This window comes from Oncorhynchus tshawytscha, linkage group LG02 (genome assembly GCF_018296145.1).
Source record: "Oncorhynchus tshawytscha isolate Ot180627B linkage group LG02, Otsh_v2.0, whole genome shotgun sequence".
Classification (NCBI taxonomy): Eukaryota; Metazoa; Chordata; class Actinopteri; order Salmoniformes; family Salmonidae; genus Oncorhynchus; species Oncorhynchus tshawytscha.
In genome coordinates, this window is record NC_056430.1 from 67,385,716 (window position 1) to 67,412,003 (window position 26,288).

Sequence of the window (26,288 nt, forward strand, 5' to 3'; positions counted from 1 at the left end):
TCGGCTTGTTGCTATTTAGATATGAACCTTTAGGAAGTCCGTGTAAAACTACAAGTACTTTTTTAAATTTATTTTTTTAGATTAGTATCCTTTTATTATTCATCACCCAATTCAGAGTTCAGTTGTCATGTGAATTAACTTGAATTTGGACAAACTCTCAAGTGTATCAGGTAGAGATATGTGAAAACTACCTTTGCAAAGACGGGGCAAAATACTATTGGGATTAGTAATAAATAATGGTCAATCCTATAAAAATCAATGACCCAGCCAATCAAAACTAAAGATTGAAAGATCAAAGCCCAACATTCAAAACAATGAAACACGTCTTTATTCATGAAAATAGCAGGGAAACAAACAAATGATACAAATGACTTCCTTTATGGAGGCCAACAGACACCCACACTCTGCCTTCCTCATTGTGCTTACATGCACCTCTGTCATTCACTTCCTGTTTGACACAAACCCTCTGCGTGTGCAGGGTCTATATCTCCACTACTACTACTGCGGCTACTGTGACTGGTGGTAGTCTACAGCTGTTGTTCCTCTGGAGCCATACACAGCACTAGTGAAGGATGTGGCTCATCTGTGCTCCCGCTCTTCTCTCTTGGGAATGAATGGCAGTGGGATTGGAGTCATTGGACCTGAGAGGCTTTCACACAAACTAACGCCAAAAGGCTATGGATGTTATTGAACGATAACAGCAGGTAAGCCGTGTGGAGGACTAGTGGGCTATCTGGGGTTGTAAGCCTACCAGGCTATTGTCTTTTCACAATGGATGAGCATGCTTTTGTGGCACAGTCGATGGTGCGCTGGGCTTCGGGCCAGAAGGTTGAGGGTTAAGGGGGAATTTGGTAGAGGGGATAGCCCCGACTTGGACTTAAACCCGGGTCGAGCAACTGCCAAGAGGTCCAAACTCACCCACGCTAAATTACTGGAGCCTAAATCCAGTATAATAGACAATAGAAACGTTTCAGAAATATAACATCTGGACAATTTGTGAAGTACTCAAGTTTCTATGACTCCAGACATTTAAAATTATATTATATTTAAATTAAGACATTTGACCTTGGATATGAGTTAGTATTGTCAGTTGTGTTCATCTGTGGATGATGCCTTATTGTTGAAAATCTCTAGTTGCCATTGTGCCCACAACTGCAAACTGAGAAAATACTGGTTCCATACATCTGAGAAGGGAACATTTGTGCACTAATCCTGGGACTAGACTAGCCAATCGAATAAAGATAGTCAATGCCCAAGTGTCATATCATTGCTTCAATGCTTGTGTTTCTGAATTTGTGCCTGGCGGTTGGTCCAGGGGTGTAAGAAAAGGGTATTGAGGCAATACTATAGGGCTCCTGAGTGGCGCAGCGGTTGAAGGCACTGCATCTCAGTGCTAGAGGCATCACTACAGACCCTGGTTAGATTCCAGGCTGTATCACAACCGGCCATGATTGGGAGTCCTATAAGGCGGCGCACAATTGGCCCCGTGTCGTCCGGGTTAGAGTTTGGCCGTGGTAGGCCGTCCTTGTAAATAAGAATTTGTTCTTAACTGACTTGCCCGTTTAAATAAAATAAATAAATCGTAATAAGGATAGTTAATAAAGTTCTGGTGATGGGGTATTCTGGTTAGTTGAGGTAGTTATCCATTAAACTGATAGTGATTTTCCTTACAAATTCCACAAATGGATCAATTAAAATGTGGTGACTATCAGAAACAACACCTGCAAACCCAACTGGGCTTATTAAACTGTTTATGAGTTTGTGGTAGATGCTGTTACACTGATGGGAAAGGCTGTCAAAATGATGTCACTGACCCACAAGGAAGTTAACTTGCAGACCCCCACCAAGCAGCATTTTGGGAACTTATTTTTAGACACCCTGTGATTGTACTGTCATTATTCTAGTACACAATAGGTAGTATGTGTTGGTTGCATGGATACAGTATGCATGCAAACAGTTATTGTATATACACCATTTAGCAGATGCTTTTATCCAAATCGACTTAGTCGATCACGCATACATTCTTCATACAGATTTTTCCGGTAATCGAACCTTCAATCCTGGCGTTGCAAACGCTGTGATCTACCAACCAAGCCACAGAGGACAACAGTTATAATACTCTAATACCCCACCTGTCACTTACAGTAGAACTGTGTTGATTGACGCACCACTTACAGTAATCTGAAGGTTGAGAGTGCATTCGCAAAGTATTCAGACCCCTTGACTTTTTCCATATTTTGTTACGTTACAGGCTTATTCTAAAGTTGTTGTTTTTTCACCTCATCAATCTCCACACCAATACCCCATAATGACAAAGCAAAAACAGGTTTATTTATTTTTGTGCAAATTTATGAAAAATAAAAAACTGATATTACATTTATATAAGTATTCAGACCTTTTACTCAGTACTTTGTTGAAGCACCTTTGGCAGCGATTACAGCCTTGAGTCTTCTTGGGTATGACGCTGCAAGCTTGGCACACCTGTATTTTTTGAGTTTCTCACAGTCTTCTCTGCAGATCCTCTCAAGCTCTGTCGGGTTGGATGGGGAGAGTTGCTGCACAGTCATTTTCAGGTCTCTCCAGAGATGTTCGATCGGATTCAAGTCTGGGCTCTGGCTGGGCCACTCAACTACATTGAGACTTGTCCCGAAGCTACTCCTGCGTTGTCTTGGCTGTGTGCTTAGGGTCGTTGTCCTGTTGGAAGGTGAAACTTCGCCCCAGTGTGATGTCTCGGAGCGCTCTGGAGCAGGTTTTCATAAAGGATCTCTGTACTTTGCTTCGTTCATTTTTTCCTCAATCCTGACTAGTCTCCCAGTCCCTGCAGCTGAAAAACATCCCCACAGCATGATGCTGCCACCACCATGCTTCACTGTATGGATGGTGCCAGGTTTCCTCCAGACGTGAAGATTGGCATTCAGGCCATAGAGTTCAATCTTGGTTTCGTCAGACCAGGGAATCTTGTTTCTCAAGGTCTAAGAGTCCTTTAGGTGCCTTTTGGCAAACTTCAAGCGGGCTGTAATGTGCCTTTTACTGAGGAGTGGCTTCTATCTGGTCACTCTACAATAACAGCCTGATTGGTGGAGGGCTGCAGAGATGGTTGTCCTTTTAGAAAGTTCTCCCGTCTCCACAGAGGAACTCTGGTGTTCGGTCGGACGGACCGTCAGGGTCTTGGTCACCTCTCTGACCAATTGCTGAGTTTGGCCGGGAGGCCAGCTCTAGGAAGAGTCCTGGTGGTTCCAAACTTCTTCCATTTAAGAATGATGGAGGCCACCATGTTCTTGGGGACCTTCAATGCATTCTGTTTTTTAATTTTAATACATTTGCAAAAATGTCAGAAAAACAATTTTCGCTTTGTCAATATGGTTTTTTTGTGTGTAGATTGATGAGAAAAATATGCATTTAATCAATTTTAGATTAAGGCTGTAATGTAACGGTCTGAATACTTTCCGAGTGCAGTCGGTGGGTAAGTGGAATTCTGTCACAGTCATGCATATTTCTACTCAGTTCTTCAAAGATGAGTAAAATTTTGAGAAATGGCCTCTGCAGCTGGGTGTTGCAGTTTTTCAAAGAATTATTGTAATATCACACAAGGAACTACTTAATCCATATCCCAATCATCAGCGTGGATTCACAGTTTTTTTGGCAAAGGCAGAATGAAACAGAATTATTTATTTCATATCTCCAAATGCACTTTCTAATAACCTGCTCTTGATGTGCGAGTGTGTTTCCGGTTTAGGTTTCAGTCTTATTGTGAGCACTGAGGATATTTCTAACACTAGCAAACTGTTAACCAAAGTAATTTAGCAGACGCTATTACCCAGAGTAACCTACAGGAGCAATTATGGTTAAGTGCCATGCTCAAGGGCACATCGACCAATTTTTTTCCCACCTAGTCAGTTTGGGGATTTGAACCAGAAACCTTTCGGTTACTGGCTCAACACTCTTAACCGCTAGGCTACCTGCCGCTCTTCAGCATGTGATTGGAAGTCGCCTACATCCCTATATCTATCTCCAAGCACAAGTGAAAGTGGCAACACCCATTTTTAGCAGACAAGATCGTTTGGTTAGCACTCACATCAAAACGCCATGCCGTATAATTCACACAACCTCTCTTCCTGTTTACCTCTTTACCAGTCTTATCTATCTCCAAAATCTACGTTTTTCTACACACACTTTCTACACACAACTTTCCCACAAGATGCACACCTCACTCACCCAGTTCAGTAGGCAAACGTGGAACGTTGCAGATAGAAATGTAGTGAATCGAGCTGACATGATTCCTTATTCTATATGTCAGAGAGGCGTGTTTGCTTGACATATTTTGTTCAACATATTTCTATCGGAATGTCACCTGAACACGCCCCCAGGTCTTCCACATTGCATATACTATATCTACATTGCACATTATACAGTAAAGCACGGATTAGAGCAGTCACATATTATACACCTGACTGATTTTCCTTATTTACATATCATGTGCTCATGATATTTTAACTGCCAGTTTAGTTATAAATGTGTATATATATATATATATATATATACAGTATACAACACAGTGTGGAGGTTTGGTAGTCATGTCTTATATCAAACCTGGCTCGTAGTTCATAATGCATTTCAGACCATATTTGCATAATTGTCCACTACCTCGTATAATATCTTTACTGGGGACGTGAGGATCAAAGTCTGTGTATAAAGACACTGTTGTTCTAACTCTCATTCACCTTGTGGATCTGTTATCACTTGTCTAAATGTGTGCTGAATTGAATCATAAAATATGTGTAGGGTGTACACTAAGGACCTCACAGCAGACTGTAATGCGTAAAAAATATTTTTCGGCAGATTCAGTTGAAGTCGGAAGTTTACATACACCTTAACCAAATACATTTAAACTCAGTTTTTCACAATTCCTGACATTTAATCCCAGTAAAAATTCCCTGTCTTAGGTCAGTTAGAATCACCACTTCATTTTAAGAATGTGAAATGTCAGAATAATAGTAGAGAGAATGATTTATTTCAGCTTTTATTTCTTTCATCACATTCCCAGTGGGTCAGAAGTTTACCTACACTCAATTAGTATTTGGTAGCATTGCCTTTAAATTGTTTAACTTCAGTCAAACGTTTCAGGTAGCCTTTCATAAGCTTCCCACAATAAGTTGGGTGAATTTTGGCCCATTCCTCCTGACAAGAGCTGTGTAACTGAGTCAGGTTTGTAGGCCTCCTTGCTCGCACACACTTTTTCAGTTATGCCCACAAATTTTTGTTAGGATTGAGGTCAGGACATTGTGATGACCACTTCAATAACTTTACTTTGTTGTCCTTAAGCCATTTTGCCACAACTTTGGAAGTATGCTTGAGATCATTATCCATTTGGAAGACCCATTTGCAACCAAGCTTTAACTTCCTGACTGATGTCTTGAGATGTTGCTTCGATATATCCACATCATTTTCCTCCCTCATGAAGCCATCTATTTTGCAAAATACACCAGTCCCTCCTGCTGCAAAGCACCCCCACAACATGATGCTGCCAACCCCGTGCTTCACGGTTGGGATGGTGTTCTTCGGCTTGCAAGCCTCCCCCTTTTTCTTCCAAACATAACGATGGTTATTATGGCCAAACAGTTCTGTTTTTGTTTCATCAGACCAGAGGACATTTCTCCAAAAAGTACGATCTTTGTCCCCATGTGCAGTTGCAACCCATAGTCTGTCTTTTTTATGGCGGTTTTGGAGCAGTGGCTTCTTCCTTGCTGAGCGGCCTTTCAGATTATGTCTATATAGGACTCCTTTTACTGTGGATATAGATACTTTTTTACCTGTTTCCTCCAGCATCTTCACAAGGTCCTTTGCTGTTGTTTTCGGATTGTTTAGCACTTTTCGCACCAAAGGACGTTCATCTCCCGGAGACAGAGCGTGACTCCTTCCTGAGCGGTAGGATGGCTGCGTGTGTTTACACTTGCATACTATTGTTTGCACAGATGAACGTGGTACCTTCAGGCATTTGGAAATTGCTCCCAAGGATGAACCAGACTTGTGGAGGTCTACAATTATTTTGTAGACCATATATTATTCTGAGGTCTTGGCTGATTTCTTTTGATTTTCCCATGATGTCAAGCAAAGAGGCACTGAGTTTGAAGGTTGGCCTTGAAATGCATCCACAGGTACACCTCCAATTGATTCAAATTATGTCAATTCGCCTATCAGAAGCTTCTAAAGCCATGACATAATTTTCTGGAATTTTCCAAGCTGTTTAAAGGCAGTCAACTTAGTGTATGTAAACTTCTGAGTCACTGGAATTGTGATACAGTGAAATAATCTGGCTGTAAACAATTGTTGGAAAAATGACTTGTGTCATGCACAAAGTAGATGTCCTATCCGACTTGCCAAAACTATAGTTTGTGAACAAGAAATGTGTGGAGTGGTTGAAAAACTAGTTTAATGACTCCAACCTTTGTGTATGTAAACTTCCGACTTCAACTGTAAGTGTTCAGTAACTGCAGATGTGGCCGCTTCTATACTTCCACCATAGAGCCTAATGAACTTTACCATCATCGATACCCTGCCACTGCATCCCACTGTACCTGGTTGGGCCTGTAAGTGTGAAAGACACCCGCTGGCCGGTATTTGCATTGAACAAAAGAGGAAGCAATTTACAGCAGAGCATTATCGTGTTATTGTTCAACTTTTGTTTTAGAGGCTAGTGCTCATGCAGTGGTCCGGTTGAGAGAAACAATGGAGGCTAAGGTGATACGAGGAGAGGAGGGGGCCATCAGTGTTTTAAACCCAACAGAGGAAGATATGATGGGGATATGGGACTATCAATTAAAGTACAATGAGACGACCCCCCCATCCACCACCTCCTACCTTGTCTGTGGGAGTCTATCTGAGAGGCTGATCACACCACAACAATGGACAGGCACCTGCTTCCCTTCCAGAGCTGGGGAGCTATTTTCCTGTTTGGAAGCTGTTGGGAATGTGATCAGCCTGGGCAAAAGGAAGAGGAAAGGAAAGACGTGAAGAAGAAAGAGTCTCGCACTGTGTCTCAGGGCAGAGCATTGTAGAGGCAGAGAAGAAAGCGGGCTAACCTGGTTGCCAGATCTGTTGCTCGTTGTCATGGCTCTAACACTGTTTTTGAAAGTAGGGTACCATAGAATTACACATAGTCATTTAATAAGATCTCTATGGAGGGTACAGGCAGAGTGGAAGGCTACCCTGGTTGCCAGATCTGCTTGGCTAAAGCATACACAGATCTGGCAACCCGGCTAGCGGCAAGCTGAAGATCTTGTTGCTGTTGACTTGAGATTACATGAGGGCCTTCGTCATGCCACATCTGCAGCTGTGTAAGGGTGCTCCACCAGGATTGAGTCCCATTCAGGCTTGACCTATACATCTGCTGACAATAAGAATAAATAGTCAGGTTATGTTCGGTCAGGCGCAGTATGACTCAGTTGTTAGCTTGATCGTGGCACTCCAATCCACAAAGTATTTTGGTTTAAACTGGGAGCCAGTTGTTTGTATTGATCAGTTGATCTAACTGATCCTAATTGATTAATTGGATGAGATTGGATGTGTCATGCTAGCACCTTGGGCTGAAATCAGGGATTAGTGGAAAACCTGCAGATGCTACACTCTTAGGGAAAAAAGGGTTCCCAAAGGCTTCTCCAGCTGTCCCCATAGGAGAACCCTTTTTGGAACCAGGTAGAACCCTTTTTGGTTCCATGTAGGGCTCTAGATGGAACCCAAAAGGATTCTACCAGGAACCAAAAAGGGTTCTTCAAAGGGCTCTCCCATGGGGACAGCCGAAGAAACATTTTTAGGTTCTATATAGCACCTTTTATTCTAAGAGTGTAGGGTACTCCAAAATGATATGTGATGTGAAGGACAAAGGAGAGACTGGGGACATGGCACCTAGAGACAGACATGTGACTTTTAGTCAGCTTTCCTTGTTAACCTCTGTTGCAACAGCTGAAAATGTGGAAGTGACCTTGTTGACGTTTGAGGACATTCATACATCCTCTTATGAAAACCCACAGTTTCATATATGTTCAATAGTTGCCATGTAAACAGAATGATTCAATACCTGAATATAATTTTCTAGAACAGCCTGTTAATCTATGCTATTGTTGCATTGACAGTCACTGACAGTCACTGATGTTTAGAAAATGTTGGTATTACTTTGTTTGACTTAATTACACATTCATGAGCCATACTTAATGCATTCATACCACTACATAATCATTTAAATAAATTCATAACCTACAGTCAGCCATTATATGGCAGTGGATGACTCACTCTGAATGTCCTACTGTAAATGAGATCATAAGAGTTGCTTTATTACACCCAGAGTCAACATCTGACCCTAGACTGGATACAGCCATCAGAACTTATATGACTTATTAGTTCCTTCCCATTCCACCTGGCCTGTGTCCAACACAGTATAGTTCCACAATGAACGGGTGGGTCATTTACCGGTTAGTATCAAACAGTAACTTTCCGACACCTACTGACCGTGCCACTCACAACACATCTTGCCTGATCTCAGACCTGTTTGTGTTGTCCTGTCAAATCCTATGGTCATTGTCAAGCCAAACAATGGCAAGACAGACCAAACAGATCTCAGACCAGGCTATAACACTTCTGGGGATACAATACACCTTTTAGCGTGGGCGACGGGGGCTGAGAACAAGGCTGTATGGGAGTGTCGTTTATGTGGATTCTATTGTTATTGTCAGGGTTCACCATATTGTTGTTAACAGTAGTGGTGCTGGAAAATAATGGTTGAATTACTCTGACCCCCCTGGCCTTTGTTCACATGCTCTTCCTCTCGTGGTTCCTTAGGGGCCTTAAATGGCGGGGGCGCCCCGCCAGTTAGCTTCTGGATCCGGGGGTAACCCTAGATTTCCCCATCCGTCTGACTCTCTGCTCTCTGGCCCCGCTGTGTTCGTGTGTGTCACAGGAGGCTGCTGAGGGAAGGACAGCTCATATTAATCGGCAGGATGGAGCGAATGGAATGGCATGGAAACCGTGTGTTTGGTTTATTTGATGCCATGCCGCTGATTCCACTCCAGCCATTACCACGAGCCCCGTTCTCCCTAATTAAGGTGCCACCAACCTCCTGTGGTATTGGTCTGTTTCTTTGTTTATGTGTGGCCACCCAGGCTCATATCTGTACACAATGACAGTTTCCTGTCCTTTGGTCAATACTGTGAAAAGTCCCCCACAAGACCTAAAAATAGGGAGGCTTCTCGTTGTGAGCATTTAAATCATTGCCTCGCTCAACAGCAGCTGAATGACCCAGTTGAGAAAGTTTGGCTTCGTCTAACCCGTGGCCCCTGTAACGTGACTTCAAAAAAGTCGGTTCCCAGGACCCAAATGAAACCTGGTTTTAAAATGCTTCAAATGAGGTAGTGCTTGTTTTGACTTAGTCTATTTTTATGTTTCAGCTTTATCTCTGTATCAACATAAGGCCAGTGAGGAACACTCATAGATGAGCCTTGGTTGGTCAGAATCAGGGTAAGTTCCCTCAGAGCAGGTGTCTGGTGGGTTTTTCATTCACCGTACATTGGTGAAATATTACCGCTAATCACCATGGCGATCACTCCTCTGACCTTTTGTGCATTTGTGTGAGCCATTCATAGGCACAGATTCATATGCAGCGCGGTGCTATCTGGCACACATTATCAGTCACATGTGGGATTTATAGGGGATTTCTCTGTCTCGATGGGGAGTTTTTGAGCCTGTTATTGGATACAAACACTAGTTGGTGGGAGGGATTGAAGTGTCTTGTCTTATGAAAAACGTTTGTTTCCACTCAACAAAGGAAGCTGCACTGTCCACGTCGGAAACCCCAACCCTGGGCTCTAACCCATGGTGAAGTTCCACAGTGGGGCAAGACAGGACAATACGTGGTGCGGCTGCTGCCTAATTCAGTACCTTTTGGATATGTCCCTATATTGGAATCTTAGAATGTGTACAGTCAATTCATACACTAGAAGCCTGGTCCCAGATCTGTTTGTGCTCTTGCCAACTCCTGCCGCTCTCATTGTCAGGACAAAGGTATGGCAATGAGTGATACGAAGTTGGCAGGATAGCGCTAATAGATTGGCACACGGGCTAATACAATAGCTGCGTCTATTGTGAATGTCCAGTATCCTACATTATTGTAGCTGGTCAACAACACTTCAATGTCTTTGGCAGTTGTTTTTACAGGCCTTGCTTGAGACATCTGCAGGTTGTATCATTAAGTCATGACCAACAAACGTCTGGCTGTTGATCAATCTGCAGTCAAGATTGTTGTGAAAAACAATTAGACATTTTAGTCAAATTACACAATTGTTAACAAATTATTGCCAGTTATTATTGTAATAGACAGCAAATTCATCAGCCTCCAGTAGTTTTGAGGAGATAATGCACATTTATTAACGTGACTGTTATTAGACCTTATTACGTTGATGCAGAGACTGGTTTACAGAAACATGAAACTCCTGTGATTGTGTTATAAATTAACACCCTCACCCTGTCATGCATAACAAGAGATACAACACAATTATAACACAACTGAAACAAAGCCCAACCATAGAGCCTAACACCTGGGTCGAAACAGGCGTGAAACAGAAACATTTTGAAGCCCAAGAATGTGATGTTATTTTATAATATACCCGTTCATGTTCTCTGTTTCAAAACATGTTCAAATCGTTTGGTTTCTACTGAACATGCCCCTGTTGTGTGTCCTAATATCAGGAAGTCCCGTATCCTATTGTCTCTATATGATTCCCAGTAACACAGATGAGGGCGATGCCTGTGAAGGGCCATAGAAATATAACAAACTATAAGAAGGGAAGGAAGAGAGAATAACAGTTTGTTTTTCTTATCTCTCCATCCCCCTGAAATCCCCTCCTGTCTTGTGGCTTTTCCACGGAACTCATGAGGGCATTTTCAAATGTCCCCTGCGATGTATACCAAGATGCAAAACTGGACCTGTGTTTACTTCCTTGATCCGATAAGTCTAATATGTGTTCACGGAAAGAGAGGGATGTATGGAGAGAGGTGTGATGTTTATCTTCTCATCCCTCTCTTCTACTCCAGGTCGTGAGAAGACATGCAACACACGTCGTGTACTGAGGACCGGATCCAGCATGCTCTGGACCGATGTCTGGATGGGCTCAGACCCAGCCCCACGGCGCCACAACCCTGGAACGGTAAGCCTCATCTGAGCTGAGCAGGGTCGGACATGGGCGGGTGTATTTCATCCCTTCGTTGGTGACTTAGTTTTCATTCTCAGGGAATTTGATTCCCAGTGTATTTCACTTGAGACATGCAGTCCTTTATTTGTTAAGAAAGGCATAATATGGTTGTTCACGTGAAATGGAAATCAGGCCTGTTCACAGGCAGGTCTGTCACTGTTGCATGTAGTTCATGTCACAGTATTGATCCAAACTGCAGGAACATTTTCTAAGTGTGGTGTTACAGAAAGTCGAGATCAAATAGCATGAGACGTTTCAAGTGTCCAGCAACATGTTAAAACCCCTCCACAAGAAAATCATCAGTCATCAGTCAGACCACACGGACAGTAAATTGTTGTTCTTTCTCAACTTCTGAGCACCAGAACTGTTCGTTGTGACAGGTATATCTGAAGCCCAGTAGGTCTAGTGAGTCTGTTGTTGTTGAAAACTGTCAAAGAAGTGTTATTACGTGCTAGAGGAAGTATCAACGTTGACACTATGGCTGTGGAGGAAGTTGTGCACACACACACACACACACAGAGACGTGGTGGCACAGACCGCAGTGCGCCTGGAAGCATGATGAGGTAGTGTGAGGGGGTAGGATCGGTTATTGTAGTAAAGCGTAGCAGCACCAACTGAGTCAGATATCATACACCTACACACTGTGGTTTTCTATATCACATTTTCAGGACGTACCTTGTTGCCACATACTGTGTTGAAATGATGTTATTAATTTGTTTTGAAGTACACTGTGTACCCTTCAGGGAAGCTATATGTTTTAGTTTCATAAACATGTTACACAATGTGGCATGCTCCCTCTGATGTGATGTGATCTGTGTGTGTGTTTCAGTCCTAATGTGCACGGCGGGCCAGTCGTTGAACCGCTGGAGTCTGGAGGAATTGGTGAAGAGAGACCCAGAGAACTTCCTCATCCTCCTGCAGCAGATCCTCAGGAAGACCCGAGAGGTGAGGGGTCACAGGTCGTAACTGAAAGGGCAGAGGCTATCATAACTCCTCTACTTAGGATGCTGCTATGACCTAGATTCTTATGGTCACATGTCATGATGACCCCAAGCCTCTACAGGATGTAGGTGGGATTTTAGTCTGATCTACAGTATGTGATTAGGAGCAGTATGCCGTCTTGTGGTGGGAATTGAGAACTGAAACTATAAAGTGTGGATACGTGAATGAACTTTTGGTTCTCCGTATGTGTGTGCAGGTCCAGGATCAGTGTCAGTATGAGCTAGTGGCTCCCCTCGCTATCATGTTCTCCTCCACTCTGTTACAGGTAACGGTAATCAATCAATCAATCAATCAATGAATAAATCAAACATGAAAACCCCAACCTTAGTTACCTCTAACTAGGTGTTTTTCTGGTTGCAGACCCCCTTCTGTCCCCCTGCCACGGAGCTGCTGGAGGAGGCCTGTGAGGTGTTTGGCTGTTTCCTGACTTGGCCAGAGCCTTACTGCAGCGTGTGTAAAGGACTGCTCTCCACCTTACACCAGGAACTCAAGGCCCCAGGTAAACATGGAAAGACGTGGGCTACTCTAGGTTTTATATCTACCCCATGCTTCTATGGGGGTTTTGAACTATTAATTTCCTTCATTGGGGTGGCAGGGTAGCCTAGTGGTTAGAGCGTTGGACTAGTAACTGGAAGGTTGCAAGTTCAAACCCCTGAGCTGACAAGGTACAAATCTGTCGTTCTGCCCCTTAACAGGCAGTTAACCCACTGTTCCTAGGCCGTCATTGTAAATAAGGATTTGTTCTTAACTGACTTGCCAAGTTAAATAAAGATAAAATAAATTGATGAGCATGATGTGGACTGTGAATTAATATGAGGTCAAAAATGGATATGTGTAAGACAGCCTTCCTTTTTCTGTGAGGCAACAAGTGCCTACGTCGACTTCTCTCCCAATGGTTCGAGCCATAGTTGCTGAGGGCTGTAATCATTACGCCGATTCTGGTGCAAAACGTTTTGCAATAAACTGTTCACTCCAAACACAGTAAACGCAAACAAGAGTTTCTATTGGACAAATTCAGATGGGTCCCTCCCAGTTTCATTTAGTTTGCTCTGGTTGATTCCACTTGATTCTTAAACGTTAAACAGTTTCCATAATGAATACACCCCATGTCATGTACTGTGGCTCTGTCAACCATGATCAGTGACTGACCCCTAGTGACTCAAACAGATAATGCAGTAAGATGAAACGCACAAATACAGTGAGTATCAGAAAGTATTCACACCCCTTGAGTTTTCCCACATTATTTTTTATTTTTTATTAATTACACTTTGGATGGTGTATCAATACAGCCAGTCACTACAAAGATACAGGGATCCTTCCTAACACACTTTCCAGAGAGCAAGAAAGCCGCTTGGGGATTTAACCACGAGGCCATTGGTGACTTTAAAACAGTTAGAGAGTTTAATGGCTGTGATAAGAGAAAACTGAGGATGGATCAACAGCATTGTAGTTACTCCACCGAATTGACCGAGTGAAAAAAAGGAAGCCTGTACAGAATATAAATATTCCAAATCATGCATCCTGTTTCCAGCAAGGCACTAAAGTAATACTGCAAAAATGTGGCAAAGCAATTAACTTTTTGCCCTGAATACAAAGTGTTATGTTTGGGGCAAATCCAATACAACACATTACCAGGGTTGGGAGTAACGGATTATATGTAGTTACATGTAATCTGTTACATGTAAGGGATTACAAAAAAACGGTAATTATAATCCGTTACGTTACTAGCAAAAATATTGTAATCAGATTACAGATACTTTTTTAAAAACTAGATGATTACTTCGAGGATTACTTTTAAAATCAGAATGGATGTTTGCGGAAAAAATATTTGACACTTCTCTGTTTTTTCAATGACATTCAAATCAGCATTGAAAAAAGGGGCAAATTTAAGTTTGTTCCACCTGAGAAAGTCTGACCACAAATCAGAGACACTATGATGACACACCAAATGTGTTTGATGGATCGCGGGAAAAGAGCAGGAATAGGCTTTTGTAGGCTACAGTCCAAGCAATGTCTTCCAATGGTGCGACTGCTGTCGGCATCCAAAGATTATCCAACTTGAATAAACGCTTGGAGGTAAGGGTGACAGCAGTGGTGGAGTCTACTGCGATACGGGGATATAATTTATTATTGATATATACCTAGCGCATTGATGTGAATCATACTGCTGCTCTCTCATTTAGCTATTTGCGTCATACAGATTGTGGTTGTTGTGGATGGCTGTTCACAAATCTAAATGTGTATTTGAACCCAATAATGGTTGAATACAAGAAGTTTAAACTTCCTATCAATCATTTTTTTTAAACCAGTGGACAGCCAGTGAAAAATGTGCTCTCGCAACAGCTGCATAGTGCGGATCCCAGCCTACCGAATCAAAGTGGGGATTTTATTGATCAATCTAATTCATGCTGATAAAAGAATTCCATAGGCCTAATGGACACATGCTCAAATTTGCAAAATGTTGATAGACTTAAAAGGGCAATCGGTAGTTGCTACATCCGTTTTTGGACTTAAATATAAACGTTTGGACACACCTACTCATTCAAGGGTTTTTCTTTATTTGTACTATTTTCTACATTGTAGAATAATAGTGAAGACATCAAAACTATGAAATAACACACAAGGAATCATGTACTAACCAAAAAAGTGATAAACCAATCAAAATATATTTTAGATTCTTCAAAGTAGCCACCCTTTGCCTTGATGACAGCTTTGCACACTCTTGGCAAAGCATGCCATTCCATGAGTGCAGCATTTATTTTTCAACTTGAATCAATGATCCCAAAATCAGTCCTCCATGACATCAAAATCATAAACAACAGAGTAGGGCTGGCTAAGTCATTAGTTTTGGGGTCATAAAACTATTTGGCTAATCTGTACTTCCATATTTCCAAGTCCTATTCTTGAAGATCAAGGGGTATAACATTTATTGGAATGACTGGAATTCTGACAGGCTTTGGTTTTTATATGTAAAGATATAATTTAATCGTATTATATGTCGTAGAAAGCGATGGGGTAGAAGAAGAATCAACCCATAAAGGAACATTTAACATCCATATATTGCCAGCTATGTAAACCTTTGTTATTTTATTTATTTTTACCCCCTTTTTCATGGTATCCAATTGGTAGCTACAGTCTTGTCTCATCGCTGCAACTCCCGTGCGGACTCGGGAGAGGCGAAGGTCGAGAGCCATGCCTTCCTCCGAAACACAACCCAGCCAAGCCGCACTGCTTCTTGACACAATGCCCGCTTAACCCGGAAGCCAGCCGCACCAATGTGTCGGAGGAAACACCATACACCTGGTGACCGTGTGAGTGTGCATTGCGCCCGGCCCACCACAGGAGTCGCTAGAGTGCGAAGGTACAAGAACATTCTGGCCGGCCAAACCCTCCCCTAACCCGGTCGACGCTGGGCCAATTGTGCGCCGCCCCATGGGTCTCCCGGTCACGGCCAGCTGTGACAGAGCCTGGACCTCTAGTGCCTTAGACCTCTGCGCCACTTGGAAAGCCTAGCTATGTAAACTTTAACATGGACTTATCCTGTAATAGCTGTTGTTCAATTGGTAACATACATTTTTGTCTTCTTCTAATGTCTCTTAAGGGGAAAGTAATCTAAAAGTAATGGAATGTAATCAGATTACGTTACTGAGTTTGGGTAATACCAAAGTTACGTTACTGATTACAATTTTGGACGGGTAACTTGTAACGGAGTACATTTAGAAAGTAACCTACTCAACCCTGCACATTACTGAGTACTAGTCTCCATATTTTCAAGCATGGTGGTGGCTGCGTCTTGTTACGGGTATGCTTGTAATCGTTAAGGACTGGGGAGTTTTTCAGGATAAAAAGGAAACGGAATGGAGCTAAGAACAGGCAAAATCCTAGAGAAAAACCTGGTTGTCTGCTTTCCACCAGTCACTGGGAGATTAATTCACCTTTCAATAACCTAAAACACAAGGCCAAATCTACACTGGAGTTGTTTACCAAGAAGATAGTGAATGTTCCTGAGTGGCCGAGTTACAGTTATGACTTAAATCTACTTGAAAATATATGGCAAGACCTGAAAATGGTTTTCAAGCAATGATCAACAACCAATTTGATAGAGCTTGAAGAATTTTGTGAAGAATAATGGGCAGATGTTGCACAATCCAGGTGTGGAAAGCTCTTAGAAACTTACCCAGAAAGACTCACAGCTATAACTGCTGCCAAAGGTGCTTCTACAAGTATTGACTCAGGGGTGTGAATACTTATGTAAATGAGATATTTCTGTATTTCAATTTCAATACACTAGCAAACATAATCTGTTTTTAACTTTATCATTATGAGGTATTGTGTGTTGATGGGTAAGATTTTTTTTTACAATTCAAATCCATTTTGAATTCGGCTGTAACGCCACTATATTTGGAATAAGTGAAGGCACTGTAGATATAACATAATCGGATTAACTTGATCACCTCAAATTGATCAAGTTAGGTAAATGAATAGTCAGGTTTAGGTAAACGTGTCTGCTCAAACATGTGCCAGTGATAATGGAGAAGTGCTTGACGGTTCTGTGGTAGCCTGATCTTGGAAAGCGGATGTGTGGTACTTCAATTCACAAAATAAAAAAAGCAGAACTATAACATCCTGTCAACTACCTGGAAGAGGATAATGACAGATCGAATAAAAAATAAGACTGAAATCGGAGAAAGTCACGTCAGGTACAGGCCAATGAATGAATGAATGAATGAATGAGCTTGCAGTGGTGTGAATGGGCATCACTATTTTGTGATGTTGTGAGATCAAACAATGATGTAATTGTGTGCAATACAATACTTTAGTGTGCAAAGAACAATCAACTTATTCAGCGTGTTTTCACTTCACAGGCATATCCTATCACAGACTGGTGAGAGAAGAGCAAGGCCTGGCCACCTCAAAACATCGCTCAAAAACAATGTAGGTTGTCAACAGTTTAACTGCTACGTTTTACTACAGATGATTCTAAATGACTGTGCATTTTTGTCATGTAAAAACCACACGTCTGGAACTCCACTTCAGTTATTCGTTCTCCCCACCCCTTCCCTGCCCAATATATCACTACTTCCTTTTCACTCTGTGGGTTTTTCTTCTGTTAGCGTTCCCCTTGTTCTGTTTCCGTGTAACTGGGTGTGTGTTTATATACACGTCTTTGCATGTGTGCCGAGAGACAAAGGCATTTCTATCTTCCTGTTCTAGAATTCATGCAACAACGAAAAATAATGATCACTTTTTTTTAGAGCACAGACCTCCTATCACCCCTGTGTTTTCCACCATGTCAACCTTATGTCATCTCATCCCCATAGGACGGTTCTGTTGATGAACCCTAGTGAGGTGCCTCCTGAGTTCCTGTCTGTAGCAGACCAACTGAGTAGTATCCAACGGTCCCAGAGAGAGACGTATATCACCCTGGTCAAACATGCCTACCAGGCTACCCTGGGCACCAAGTACCCCCTGGCCAGCATCCACAAAGCCCTGCAGGTACTGGACGACACAATATACCACTGGAACGCTATAGAGATACCGATAGAAATTGTGATTTTAGCTAAGATTTTGTTAGTCTTGATGGATGTGTAATCTGTTAGTTTTTACCCATCATGGTCAAAATCAATGGTTAGTAGTTTGATAGTTTGTTAGTACCGATCTTCTGTACAGAAACACAACGTGACTTTCTTGCCACAGGTCAAGAGCCTAGAAGTGCTGGTGGAGATCTTCTCCATGGTAACCGACGTCCTGGAGATGGCCGCTGCCATGGACGACCCGGCGAGAGGCCGTGATCATGTGACGCAGGGCCTGGAGGGGCTGAGGGAGAGGATGGGCGTCCCAGCGTCCGATGTCAGGAAGTCTGACGGTGAGAGGGTGGATCCTAACCAGTGTATTGATTTGTCATAATGAGGCTACTGGGAAAGAAATGTCCATACAATGTGTGTAAATGTTGTTTCGTTGTATTTACTCTGTTTTTAGGAATGCTGCAAACGCTACCACTGCCCACAGCCAAGTGCTACATGTTTCACTGGGACAAGGACAACTTTGGTAAAGGACTTTGGTCTTCAGTCTCTCATGAAATGGCTTGTCATGGGATCCCCCTTGAGTCTGGTTCCTCTCTAGGTTTCTCCTACCTAGGTTGACTTTCCTTTCCGTTTGATGGTTTCAACTTGGATTGTGACAAATTAATTTGTACAGCACATGCAACTGATAGACTGTGTCCTTGTGATTTTCAGACATCCTCAACACCATTCTGGAGAACGAGCATGACCTAACCAGCTTCCAGACCTCCAGTGGTCAGGGTGATGGTGAGGAGGGGGAGGAAGATGCAGAGTTCAACCTGGAGGAGGAAGAGGGAGAGGAGGAAGAGGGAGAGAAGGAGTTTGTACGTAGACATGTCGGAGACAACGGCTGGAGCGTGGACCACCGAGCCTCCACCTTCTCCACCGTCTCCTCCCTCTCCACTGCCTCTAAAGACTCCATGTACTCCAACTTGTCCGAATCCTACACCCCCTCCATTCTCTCAGTCACTTCCGGTATCGACAGCGACTTCTACGAAGACCCCGAGGACGCCACCTCCAGCCCCTCACCTTCGGAACGGAGCCCAACATCCGGCAAGTCAGCCAAAGCTTCGGCTCGTCGGAGCCAGCACTTCTCCCGTTTCTTCAAGACAAAGACGCAATCCCTGACCAGAGCCAAGAGCCTCGGCAGCCCAGATGCTACGGACTTTGTCCCTGTTCGTTCAAAGCGCTCCAACTCCCTCCCGCAGCAGGTGCACCTACGCAGCCCAGACTCCTTGTTCCAGACCCCCTGTACCCCCCAGGCCCTCAAGCACGTGTGCTTCCGCCGGAGGCCCATCCTGAGCAGTGACGAGGAGGGTAACAGTAATGCCACCACCCTGAGGGTGGTAGTGTTCGGGGCCGACCACGTGGCGGGCAAGGTGGCGAGGGCCTATAGTAACCTACGCCAGAGAGAAAACGTTTGCCCGAGCCTCAGCAGAGCCTTCCGGCTGCAGTTCTTCTTTGTGCCTGTGAAGAGGGACGGTGTTGTGAGGTGCCCCAGTCCCAGGTGCCCTAGCCCCGGAGGCCAGTCGGCTAGCCCACGGAGAGGAAGTACATCCTGTACAGTGAGTACAACTCTTATAGTATAGTGGCTTTTTTAAAAGTGGCCCTATCAGGTTTATAGCATAGTGGCTCTTTTTAAGTGGCCCTATCAGGTTTATAGCATAGTGGCTCTTTTTAAGTGGCCCTATCAGGTTTATAGCATAGTGGCTCTTTTTAAGTGGCCCTATCAGGTTTATAGTATAGTGGCTCTTTTTAAGTGGTCCTATCAGGTTTATAGCATAGTGGCTCTTTTTAAGTGGCCCTATCAGGTTTATAGCATAGTGGCTCTTTTTAAGTGGCCCTATCAGGTTTATAGCATAGTGGCTCTTTTTAAGTGGCCCTATCAGGTTTATAGTATAGTGGCTCTTTTTAAGTGGCCTGATCAGGTTTATAGTATAGTGGCTCTTTTTAAGTGGCCCTATCAGGTTTGTAGCATAGTGGCTCTTTTTAAGTGGCCCTATCAGGTTTATAGCATAGTGGCTCTTTTTAAGTGGTCCTATCAGGTTTATAGCATAGTGGCTCTTTTTAAGTGGCCCTATCAGGTTTATAGCATAGTGGCTCTTTTTAAGTGGCCCTATCAGGTTTATAGCATAGTGGCTCTTTTTAAGTGGCCCTATCAGGTTTATAGTATAGTGGCTCTTTTTAGTATAGTGACTCTTTTTAAAGTGGCCCTATCAGGTTTATAGCATAGTGGCTCTTTTTAAGTGGCCCTATCAGGTTTATAGCATAGTGGCTCTTTTTAAGTGGCCCTATCAGGTTTATAGTATAGTGGCTCTTTTTAAGTGGCCCTATCAGGTTTATAGTATAGTGGCTCTTTTTAAGTGGCCCTATCAGGTTTATAGTATAGTGGCTCTTTTTAAGTGGCCCTATCAGGTTTATAGTATAGTGGCTCTTTTTAAGTGGCCCTATCAGGTTTATAGCATAGTGGCTCTTTTTAAGTGGCCCTATCAGGTTTATAGTATAGTGGCTCTTTTTAAGTGGCCCTATCAGGTTTATAGTATAGTGGCTCTTTTTAAGTGGCCCTATCAGCTTTATAGCATAGTGGCTCTTTTTAAGTGGTCCTATCAGGGTTGGGGTTAATTCTATTGCAATTCAAGTCAATTGGGGAGATAATTGAAATTTGATTTATAATATTTAAATTTTTCAATTTATAAATTGAACTTCAATTCACTTCCTGATGAGATGGACCCAAACCATGTTAGTTTCTGGTGCACCATGAGAAACATCAGCTCTAAAGCGTAACCTCAATTCTAGATAATGGGTTGATAGCTGTTTAGGCTGACATATTGTTCTTCTAGGAGCTCAACATTCTTGGCACAGAAGACAGCACTAACGACATAGCCCGTTTCATTGGTATGCTGGACCCCTGGTACGAACGCAACACCTTGAGCCTGCTCAGTCTACCGGCCAACGTGGTGTGTCAGGTAAGACCACATTTTGTGTGACATATCAAATGATATATATGATGAAAAAAAAACATGTGTTGTCTCACACACAGTCAATGGTGTTCACTGTGTCCTGCAGCAAACCTCGAAGATGGAGTCCGAGTTGTATGATAGTTCCTATGAGGATCGTCTGCCCATCCTGGCTGACCTGGTGTTGTACTACTGTCGCCATGCCACCAGGCCTGCACTGATGCAGCTCTACCAAGCTGAGGTGAGGCCTGGATTCTCTTTCTGTCTCTTTTTCTCTCTCTCTCTGTCTCTCTCTGTCTCTCTCTTTCTCTCTCTCTCTCTCTCTCTCTCTCTCTCTCACTCACACACACACACACACACACACACACACACACACACACCACACATCTCCTACACTCAACCTCCATGTTATAAATGTGTGTGTTGACTGCTTGATGTCCTTGGCGTTGTAGATGACGTTAGCTGGAGGCGAGAGGAGGACAGAGGTTTTCCTTCACTCCCTAGAGCTGGGCCACACCGCAGGGACACGAGCCATCAAGGCTATGGGTACGTACATCTGCCTCAGTCTCCTAGCAAACAGCCCATAATAAACAACAGGCAGTTCAGATTTTCCAATTAGAAAATATGCAGCCGGGAGTCCGAGGTCTGGGTGGATTATGGCTATGGGAACATCTGCTGTTTCAATCTATGATTCAGAGACTCAATTTGTCTCATTTGTTCCCCTATGTCGTTTCTTCAATGCTTACATGACTGAATCTCTTCCGTCGATTTTTGCTTATTAAAAAACAAAGTGATACTAAATGTATAAATCATCATTCTACGTATTCATCATCATCAATGATTGATTATTCATCTTCAGCATCATGTTCAGCTCTATGGCTGTATCCTAATAGGGAAGCTCTGTGTATGTCCTTTTTGTAGGTGCCGCGAGCAAGAGGTTTGGGATCGATGGCGACCGGGAGGCAGTCCCTCTGATGTTAGAGGTGGTTTACAACAGGGTAAGATGGTGTTCAGCAGCTGTTCATCCTTCTAGAAACATACTGACCGTGTCAACTGCATAATGAATCATCATTATCTTTGCCTGATGCATCTCTGATGTATTTCTCTCTCTCTCTCCTTCTTTTTCTCTCTCAGGTGGTCATCAGTGGGAGAAGTCAATGGACGAAGAAAGACAAAGTGTGCACCTCCATCAACCTGACAAAAGCCTGCAAGAATCCAGAGGAACTAGGTGATATAACGACAGCAATAAAATAAACTACAGTAAAATAAAGTTCTGGGTTCATTCATGAATTGGACATTTTTTGGGCCAACGCTTTTTAGAGAGCAGCCAAATCAGTTAGGTTTGAAAGTTTGTTTCGTCAACGTAGACATCCTGTTTTGATCCCTTCCTTCCCCCACGGTTTCAGATTCAAAGATGGAGTGCTTGCAGTTGACAATGACAGAAGTACTGAAAAGACAAAACTCAAACAAATCTAAGAAAGGCTACAATCAGGTGAGCAGGATGTTGTCAGATCGAGTCGGTGCGACTTGCGTACATCAACAACTTTTCATAAACCGTCGTGCTCTATAAGGACTCCATAAAGAGGTCTGTAGCAGCATCTCTCGTACCCCGAGAAGGAGATTCTTTCTAGATCAACCCGATCAACCCTGTACACTTTCACAGACACGTCGCAGTTTCTACTTTAACAGAACACGACTTTCACTTGATGTCTTTTTGTTTTTGTTGTTGTCCAACCCTTTTCCTGTTCACTGGATCTTACATTAATGTGACACACTGCATCCTGTAGCTCAGGCAAATATAGCATTAATGCCACTAATTAATGCTTTTCTATATGTCCTTAGGGCTGGTTTCACAAACACAGATTAACCTAGTCCTAAACGCTTTCACTGGAGATTATCCTTTGATCGTGTTTTTGATCCAGGACTCTGCTTAGTCTGTGTCTGGAAAAACGACCCTTTGAGTCCCGTAATATACTTGTATTGCTTCTAATGGCCAGTTTCTACCTGACAGCAACTGAGTGTTACTGAGGTGAAGGTGGACAAGGTGCAGGTCAGTGGGACTGGTAACACCACCTTCGCTGTGTGTCTGGACCAGGATGAGAAGAAGATCTTCCAGGGTGTCACCAGGTACAGGAATACACACACGCACGCACGCACGCACACACACACACACACACACACACACACACACACACACACACACACACACACACACACACACACACACACACTCACACACACACACACACACACACACTCACACTCACTCACTCACTCACTCACTCACTCACAGTCACAGTCTTATACAACTAACCTTGTGGTCCCATTCAAAATCCTATTTTCCCTAACCCCTAAACCTAACCCTAGCTCCTACTCCTAAACTCCCTAGAAATAGCATGTGACCTTTTGGGGACCAACAAAATGTCCCCAGTTGGTCACATTTTCGTTTTACTATTCTTAGTTAAACACATCCACACAGTCTCCACAAGTAAAGTTAAACACGGCCACACACACACACACTCTGACCACAGTGTCTCTTTCCCTCCCTCCTTCTCTCCCAGGTGTGAAGTATCTGTATGCTACAAACCTGACAGCTCTACAGACTGGAGGTTAGACCAGAGTCTGTCCGCCCAGATCCAGCCACTCCACCCCACCTTCTGCTCCCTACTCTGCCTGCCCATAGCCACCTTCAGTGGGGCACAGCCCTGAGAGGGGAAGACTAGCCTTAAAAATATATATATACTTTAATGTATTTATGACACTTTTTTTAGACAGCTGGTAACAGAGGGGGAGTAAGTGGAGATGAAAAGCCTGGAGTCTGTGGACCAGACTAAAATTAATGGAAGTGACTCTTTTTGGAGCCAAGGGACATTATGGCTGCTGGATGGTTCAGCGTACCATCCTCCTGTGATGACTAACATTGCCTGAGACCTACAGACCTCCGTTGGGCTAACACAGTCTTGTGACATTCAGGAGACCGGGGTTCAATACCCAGTTGCTAAAATGGACACTATGGATTATGTAAATGATGTACATTTGTATACTATATATTTCTTCCCTCAAAATAACTTCAACATTACACTGTAGCTATGCTGGTATTGGTGCAAGGTATTTGGAAGTACTGAAGTCCTCTCTTCCTGCACTGTAATGAGCAAAGGTTTCCTGAAGTGGGACATTTCTGAAATATCACAGTGACTTCTTTAGACCAGCAGGGGGAGTCCATTGTGTTCACTTTCCCACACGAGAGTAACGTATGTCAGGATAATGAGGTAGGAAAAGCAGCCTTTCTCAGGACTCCACAGACTCACCCAAAAGCAATTATGTTCAATGTTGTTTTTACATTTGAATGTATACATTTTACATTGTATTAAATAATCCCATTTTGACATTCCATTGTACATAATATAAGATGTATCATACTAAGTAGCACACTGTAATGTTTATTTGACACGGTATTTGACAAAACATAAGATATATTTGGTTTATTTAGCTGATACCGTTGACCGCAGGAAAGGACATAGATATTCCAGGATAGATTGACCTGGTGTCATAGACCAGTCTATGGTGCTACAGAATATACTCATCCAGTCCTTTTGTTAATCAGTTGTCTAATTTATTGTTGTCTACAGCTTTGTACTGGCGAAAATGGATATGGTCACAGTAATCAATCATACAGCAGAATAGAATGCACAGTAAAAATGCTTTAAAAAAAGGGTGAGGTTGGTATGTTAGAAATCTTTGTGTTTAAATGGGTAGGACTCTGGGTTTATCCTGACTGTGACCTAACCAGTTTCCCTATGATGTCAGCAAAACATCGCAGACTAGTAATTACACATGCATACCGAGTGTACGAATCATTAAGAACACATTCCTAATATTAAGTTACACCCTCTTTTGCCCTCGCAACAGCCTCAGTCCGTCAGGACATGAACTCTACAAGGTGTCGAAAGCCCTTCCACAGGGATGCTGGCCCATGTTGACTCCAATGCTTCCCACAGTTGTCAAGTTGGCTGGATGTCCTTTGGGTGGTGGACCATTCTTGATACACACGGGAAACTGTTGAGTGTGAAAAACCCATCAGCGTTGCAGTTCTTGACACATGCAAACCGGCACCTTCTATCCTACCCTGTTCAAAGGCACTTACATTTTTTGTCTTGCCCATCGCCTGAATGGCACACAAACAAACAAAATCCTTTAACCTGTCGTCTCCCCTTCAACTACACTGATTTTGAAGTGGATTTAACAAGTGACAGCAATAAGTGATCATAGCTTTCACCTGGATTCAAATCAAGTCAAACTTTATTTGTCACGTGCCGAATACAACAAGTGACCTTACCGTGGAATGCTTACTTACAAGCCCTTAACCAACAGTGCATTCTTCAGTATGTCGTGGAAAAAGCAGGTATTCCTAAAGTTTTGTATATTCAGTGTATATTGCTATAAGGTTAACTTCAACAGACAGATGCAAAATAAACAGAAATGATAGGTACTGTACATCTAACAAGATAAAACAAAAGGGTGTTGTCTGGCACTTCTGTTCTCTCCATATGGTACCAATTTTGATGTTAGTCTTTATTTTGTGTCTTATCAATGTTGAATCAATGTTCTATGAATTGTTTGTGTAGTATGACAAATCCTACAAAAAATAAATAATGATGAAATAAGATAAAATGGTAGGCTACATTTTTTAAAACTTGTTTCTCTGGGTATCTTTGAACATACAGTGAGTAACAGTAGGCTGACTGTTAAACAGAGTATCAACTGTGTTAAAAAATCTATTCAAAGATGAGAAACCTCAACCAGCACAAAATACAGGTATATATTGTAGGCCTATTTGATTGGCTAACTCCTATCTAGATCGCCAGGGAAACAATTGAGACATTGTATTGGTTGAATAAATCCTCGGTGGGCGTTGTCATACTGTACTACTCCGCGTGCTGCTGTCACAGCTGCAACTGTAGCAACGTGTGAAGTTGTATTTTCCCGAGCAATCGCCTTCATAGAGATCTTATGGATTTCTTTGCTGAACCTAACGGCAGGTAAATAGTGATCTTGTCAACAGAAAGAAGCTCTCTTAAATGTATGGCGTTTTCGTTTTGTTCATTTTGAATGGTTTTATAGTAAGATAATTACTCTTGGACCATTGCATGACTCATGTTTTATGTTCAAGTTGCACGGTATTGTAACCTAAATGCTGCAATAATGTTGCGCTGTTGAACTCACTACTGAGATCATGTTGAGCTCTTTTTCTGATATGGTGCCAGGGGAACCAGGCTTTGATGCATATTTCAAAGCTGTAGTCATCCATGCACAATCGATTGCTCTCAGAGTGTGCCTTTGTATTTTGGGGTTGAGAATTACAAAAACTCATTACAAGATTACTGCATATTTTGTTTGGTTCCACTCGTTTACTGTTGCTGTTTAAAAGTAAGTTTTCCATTGAATGAGAATCAGGTGCATTCTTTATCGGTGTGGCAGTGTGGCACTACACTTAGATAAGGTAACTGAGAGTTCAGAATCTGCCCCACTGT

At 42.8% G+C, this 26,288-nt stretch overlaps 2 protein-coding genes across 5 annotated transcripts in view; both read left to right on the plus strand.

The window, feature by feature from the left end:
- Nucleotides 1-451: 451 nt before the first annotated feature.
- On the plus strand, nucleotides 452-24,391 carry LOC112264031 (phosphoinositide 3-kinase regulatory subunit 5). Of its 2 annotated transcripts, XM_024440645.2 has the most exons (19): nucleotides 452-704; nucleotides 9,438-9,507; nucleotides 11,080-11,192; nucleotides 12,067-12,182; nucleotides 12,436-12,504; nucleotides 12,600-12,738; nucleotides 17,105-17,174; nucleotides 17,561-17,735; nucleotides 17,937-18,105; nucleotides 18,219-18,287; nucleotides 18,476-19,365; nucleotides 20,641-20,766; nucleotides 20,867-20,998; nucleotides 21,210-21,303; nucleotides 21,679-21,755; nucleotides 21,892-21,985; nucleotides 22,164-22,249; nucleotides 22,769-22,884; nucleotides 23,319-24,391. In XM_024440645.2, the coding sequence occupies exons 3-19, from the start codon at nucleotides 11,093-11,095 to the stop codon at nucleotides 23,464-23,466; spliced, it is 2,670 nt and encodes an 889-aa protein (XP_024296413.1). In that variant the 5' UTR covers nucleotides 452-704; nucleotides 9,438-9,507; nucleotides 11,080-11,092; the 3' UTR covers nucleotides 23,467-24,391. The 2 variants fall into 2 exon arrangements, with proteins under 2 accessions (XP_024296413.1, XP_024296409.1); XM_024440641.2 differs by lacking the exon at nucleotides 9,438-9,507 and having other exon boundaries at nucleotides 453-704.
- A 1,311-nt stretch (nucleotides 24,392-25,702) lies between these two features.
- The window catches only part of LOC112222292 (phosphoinositide 3-kinase regulatory subunit 6), a 28,224-nt gene continuing 27,638 nt past the window's right edge, over nucleotides 25,703-26,288 (plus strand). For all 3 annotated transcript variants that reach the window (XM_042303565.1, XM_042303568.1, XM_042303572.1), the window contains exon 1: nucleotides 25,703-25,796. The gene's annotated coding sequence lies outside the window, so the exon portion shown is untranslated. The remainder of the gene's footprint in view (nucleotides 25,797-26,288) is intronic.